This window comes from Myotis brandtii, unplaced genomic scaffold (genome assembly GCF_000412655.1).
Source record: "Myotis brandtii unplaced genomic scaffold, ASM41265v1 scaffold216, whole genome shotgun sequence".
Lineage (NCBI taxonomy): Eukaryota > Metazoa > Chordata > Mammalia > Chiroptera > Vespertilionidae > Myotis > Myotis brandtii.
Genome location: NW_005358092.1, coordinates 3,882,098 through 3,887,940, shown reverse-complemented (window position 1 = coordinate 3,887,940; position 5,843 = coordinate 3,882,098). Strand labels below are relative to the sequence as shown.

The following is a 5,843-nucleotide window of genomic DNA, read 5'->3' as shown; positions in this document are numbered from 1 at the left end:
CCGCAGGATGGCTGCGGATCGCGAGGCGCTAACCCCAGTGGCTCAGCTCCTCGACAGCCCGCCGGCGAGCCCGCCTTGTGAGCCGAAGCAGCAGTCGCAGCAGGGCCCCGTGTCCCGCCTCGCCTTCGGGGCGACTTGTCAGTGCTAAGCGAGGAGTCGTCCGGTTTGATCCTAACCCGTCGGGAGCCGGAGCCGTCGTAGCGGTACCTGCCAACCTGCACCGCTCCTCCGGGTCGGCCCCTCACCCTCTCTTCATTCACAAATTCGACCCGGCTCGCCTCGCTCCAGCGGACCGACCATGTCCGGAGGCGCCGCGGAGAAGCAGGGCGGCACTCCGAGCTCCCTGTTCCTCTCGCCGCCGGCGCCTACCCCCAAGAATGGATCTAGCTCAGATTCCTCTGTTGGGGAGAAACTGGGCGCGGCGGGGACAGACGCTGGAACTGGCAGGACTGAGGAGTACCGGCGTCGCCGCCACACTATGGACAAGGACAGCCGTGGGGCGGCCGCGACTACCACCACCACCGAGCACCGCTTCTTCCGCCGCAGCGTCATCTGCGACTCCAACGCCACGGCGTTGGAATTGCCCGGCCTCCCGCTTTCTCTCCCTCAGCCCACCGTCGCCGCAGTGGTTCCACAGAGTACTCCACCGGAGCCCCATCGCGAGGAGACTTTGACCGCGACCGTCGCTGCCCAGGTAGCCCAGCAGCCTTCCGCCGCAGTTGCTGCCCCGAGAGAACCCGCTGCCCCGGGCCCTGCAGCCTCGACTGCCCCCAGCAGTATCAGCAAAGACCGCCAAATTGCCCAGCCCGACCATGTGGGGAGCAAAGAGGAGCCTCCATCGGCGAGAAGCGGCAGCGGCGGCAGCAGCGCCAAGGAATCGCAAGAGGAACGGAGCCAGCAACAGGATGATATCGAAGAGCTGGAGACCAAGGCCGTGGGAATGTCCAACGACGGCCGCTTTCTCAAGTTTGATATAGAAATTGGCAGAGGCTCCTTTAAGACGGTCTACAAAGGACTGGACACTGAAACCACTGTGGAGGTCGCCTGGTGTGAACTGCAGGTATAGCCCCGCCTACTTTATTATACGGTGGTTTGGGTCCCAAATGTGCTCGGTTAAGCCAGTTTATCGAGTTCACTCTTTACTTGTCATTCTTTAACTGTTCGCTCAGACTGGGGGGGAGGCCACCTTTTGAAAGAGATTGAAACTAGATTTTGGGGGATTATTGATAGCCAGTGAGATTTGCTGCTAGAGAAGGAGTTGTGAAAATCTTCGGTACAAACGCATTGCCTACTTGTTATTATAGTATAGTGTCTGGCAAGAAACTTGGAAATAGTGGAGGACGTTTTTGAGTTAGGAAAGTACAGTCTTCCTGCCTTGTACATTTCAGACTCATCAGAGACTCTGCAGTGATGATCTGCTGGTGTGTTACTGAGATCAGACTGTTCTTTTTTAATAAGAACGACCTTGTTCATGAATGACCTTCCTTTGGCTATATCTTTGTTGGCGGTTACACAGCCATTTAATAATAACCACTATAAAAAAGACTTTCTTCTGGCCAAATGCCTTGGGACTAGTAAGGTACAATAAGTATTCGATGTTGTACCACCTAATGGTGCTTAAGCCTTATACTAGCTAGCAGTGATCTTACATTGTTAATTAAAACTAGTATGTCTTTAGCCCAGAAACTATACAATGAATAGTACGAGCCCATGCAAAATTATTGTTTTAGTTTTGTTATAAAAAATTTTTAAGCCAAACTTTCCCAAAAGTTCATAGGAGTTACAATGCTTCCTTTTTAATCTCTCTGGGAGGTTTTCATGGTGTAAATAATGGTGTGTCATTCTGGTTGACAAGTATATTCTAGGTTTAAATACCTGGTTTTGGGTTACTTGTTGTTTGACCTGTATCAGCTTGATTTCCTCATCAGGAAATGAACGTAGGTTATTGGAAGAAGCAGTGTTAACACTGAATGTAAAAGGCAGGGTTTTTTGTTGTTGTTTTTGTGATGAAGAATGCCATTATCCATATTCTTTTTTGCCAAGAAAAAGGCCCAAGCTGAAATAGGATATGAAAGTAACTGAATGATCTAGGAATTTTGTTTTATCTATGTTAATAATACGTAATTCTTTGAATGTCACCTTCCAAATGACCAAGGCCATATCAAATGTGAAGGGAAAATTAACATGTGGAAGGAAATAAACTTAAAAACTGACAAGTTCTTTAGAACATAATATTGTAGGTTTTACAGTTAGTGATATAGAACTTCTAGGCATTGTGAAAAAACTACACTGTTTTATAGTGGTTTAGAGTTGGGAAGGTGACAGATCTTTAAAAAAAACTTGTCAAACTATGATTTTATTCTTATTGTTCAGTCTTATTCAGAAACTTAGGTCTGCCTTGCTCTACTGCGTGGGGCCGTGGTTGAACTTCCACCTATGAACCAGGGGGGAGGGAGGGAGAGAGAGAGACTGAGAGAGTGAGATAGAGAGAAATATCCATTGGTTGCCTCCCCCACACCCCCAAAGGTAGATCCAACCTCCAACTCCAGCTGGGGCATGTTATATCATAATATTCAGTTTAGTTAAGAAAAACCACACTAATTATTTCTGTAGATGTATTTTGTGCAGCCAAGGTTTAGCTTCTCAGAAACAGATGATCTTTTTTTTTTTTTAGATGGTATTGTGTTAAACACAAACATATAAACCAAACAGTGAGAGGTGAAACTAATTAGTGAATCAAATAATAATTAATGTGCACACTTTCTATATTAGTACGTCGAAGTAAACAGATTGCTTAGGATAATGACAAGATCATCTTGATAACTAATAGTTTTGAGCTTAATAACCTGATATATTCTTCTCTATGTGGATACTCTCCTTACTTGGACTGGTAGGTCATTGCGGATTAAGGTAAATTTGGAAATGCAACAGATTATCTCTTTTACGTGCTGAAGAGTTCCAGGCATTCTCATATTTATACTAGAGGCCCAGTGCATGGATTCATGCATCAGCGGGGTCCCTCAGCCTGGCCTGCGCCCTCTTGCAATCCGGGACCCCTCGGGGGATGTCTGTCTGCTGGTTTCGGCCCAGCCCGATCCCCGCAGGCCCTGGGATCGGGCTGAAACCAGCAGTCCGGCATCCCCTGAGGGATGTCTTAGTGCGTGAAGCAGCAGGCGGTGGGGAGGAGCCCGGGCCAGGTGCCGTTCCACTCCCACTCTCCCAATGCCAATGCTGGTATGCAGGGGGAGTGTCCACAGGGGAGGCTCGTTCCGCCGCAGCTGCGCTCGCCAGTCATAAGCCCGGTGTCTGGCGCCCATTGGTCAGCTGAGCAGCTCTCCCACAGTGGGAGCACACTGACTACCAGGGGGCAGCTCCTGCGTTGAGCATCTGCCCTCTGGTGGTCAGTGTGCATCATAACTACCGGTCGAATGGTCGAAAGCCACTTAGGCTTTTATATGTATAGATGCTCTTTAACTCTGCATTCATCCCTTCCACACAAACACTCAGCTATAGGTAGTAAAGAGTAGCTAAAGAATTCTAAATAAAGAAGTAAATTGGTTAGATTTGCATATTAATAGTTGTGGAGAATAAATTTAAAGAGTACAGAGGTGTGGAGTTTAGTTAGGGTCTGAATATGAGAGTATTAGAGGAATGGCATCTTTACATACTTAGGAGATAAAGTATGCAGGGTTTAGTGATTAATTCAATTTGGAGGAAAATGAAGAAGGGTAAGAGGGTGAGGCTAGATGATGGTGCTGTCAATTAAAGGAGGGAATGAGAAAGAAGAGTAGTTTTAGTTTTTTTGAGATGATGAATTTGAGGGCATTGTAGAAACCTCCAGGAAGAAGTTCAATTGTCGGTTATATTACTGAACATCAAAAAATAACTCTGAGGTAGAGATAGAGGATGATGATCCCCAAATTTCTCTATTAGTCATAGCTGAAATAATGAAAGTAAATGAAATCATCTAGAGAGAGGAGATATACATATGTATAGTGAGAGAAAGAAGTAGAGGAAGAGACTAGGGCAAAATAGGAATAACTAATGGATAGGCAAAGGAAAAAAGAGCTTAGGGGTTAGACTAAATAGAACACTAGAAGAGTAGTAATATCAAGGGAATAAAATTTCAAGAAAAGAATATAGCAGAGAAGTCCAAGTTGCTTAGCAGTAATTGTTCAGAATGAATTTTTGAAGGAGTAGGATAAGAAGTATAGAGATTAGGCTATTGAAATTATATATTGCATTTGGTTATTAAGTCATTAACAATAAAATTTAGGATTATCTAAGTAAGGGAGATTAAGGAAGAAGCACATAAGTAGATGTAAATCACTGGTAATATTCTATATTTCTGAATTAGTTTGCAAGGGAGAAGTACAGAAATAGAATCTATAAGTAACTCATGTGGCTATTTAAATTTAAATTAATTAAAATGAAATACAGTTTTAAAAATATGTATAGTTTTAAAACTCAGTCCTTTAGTTGCACCAGCCACATTTCAAGTGTTCAAAAGCCACATGTGGTTACTATATAGATGGCGCAGTTGCGTACCATACTCACCCTGGCCAGGCATCAAACCCGCAACCTAGGTATGTGCCCTGACCAGGAATCGAACCTGTAACCTTTTGTTGTAAGGGACAACGCTCTAACCAACTGAGCCACCTGGCCAGGGTGAGTTGTATGTGTTTTAAATAGCTTTATTGAGATATAATTCACACACCATAAAGAATATACAGTACTACTATTTTATAACTTAAGTTACAATTTAAAACATCTATACTCTATCCTACATAATAAAAGCCTAATATGCTAAGTGTCTGGTCATCTGGTCGGCCGTTCACCAATCAAAGTGTAATATGCTAATGATACGTTAAGGCTGCTCAACTGCACCGGTGGAGTCCCTCTCGCAATTCGGGACCCTTCGTGGGGATGTCAGAGAGCTGGTTTTGGCCCGATCCCACCGGCCAGGCCGAGGGACCCTACTGGTGAACGAATTCATGCACCAGGCTTCTAGTTAGTAATAAAGAAAAAAATAGCCTTTCCTTTTGTGGAAAATATGTACAAAGGATGTTATCACAAACACATATACATGCAGAGTTGACAAAGATTAACATTGTTACATTTGCTCCAAATATTTGGTGACCTTATAGTTTCAAAAGAGTGGAAAATTTACGGTGGATTTAAGGAATAGCTGAGGAAGGTTAAGAAGTAGAGGTAGTAAGAGAAGGTAATTTATCATTTATTTACTTTTTAAATTTATCTTTATTGTAGAAATTACTACAGATGTTTCCTCCCCCCATTCCCTCCTTAACCCCCTCCACCCTGCTCCCACTCCCTCATCAGGACTTCACCTCACTATTGTCTATCCATGGGTTATGCATATATGCGTATAAGTTCTTTGATTAATCTCTTACTGCCCCTGCTCCCTTTTCCCTCTGAAATAGGTCAGTCTGTTGCATGCTTCCATGTCTGTATACCTATTTTATTTGTCAGCTTATTTTGTGCATTAGATTCTACATATAAGTGGGATCATGTGATAATTGCCTTTCTTTGACTGTCTTATTTCATTTAACATAATACTCTCCAGGTCCCTCCATGCTGTCTCAAAGGGTAAGAGATCCTTCTTTTTACAACTGCATAGTATTCCATTGTGTTAATATACCACAGCTTTTTTTTTAAAATTGATTAAGGTATTACATATGTGTCCTTATCCCCTCATTCCCCCTTCCCACACCCCACTCATGCCCTCACCCCCCTGTTGTCTGTGTCCATTGGTTAGGCTTATATGCATGCATACAAGTCCTTTGGTTGATCTCTCTCCCTTACCCCCACCCTCCCCTACCTTC

The 5,843-nt window shown here is 44.1% G+C and overlaps 1 protein-coding gene across 18 annotated transcripts in view; it reads left to right on the top strand.

The window, feature by feature from the left end:
- WNK1 (WNK lysine deficient protein kinase 1) overlaps window positions 1–5,843 on the top strand; it is a 146,040-nt gene continuing 140,197 nt past the window's right edge. For all 18 annotated transcript variants that reach the window (XM_005865942.2, XM_005865941.2, XM_014539451.1 and 15 more), the window contains exon 1: window positions 1–1,060. In XM_005865942.2, coding sequence (XP_005866004.1) covers window positions 299–1,060 — 762 coding nt within the window. In that variant the 5' untranslated portion in view covers window positions 1–298. The remainder of the gene's footprint in view (window positions 1,061–5,843) is intronic.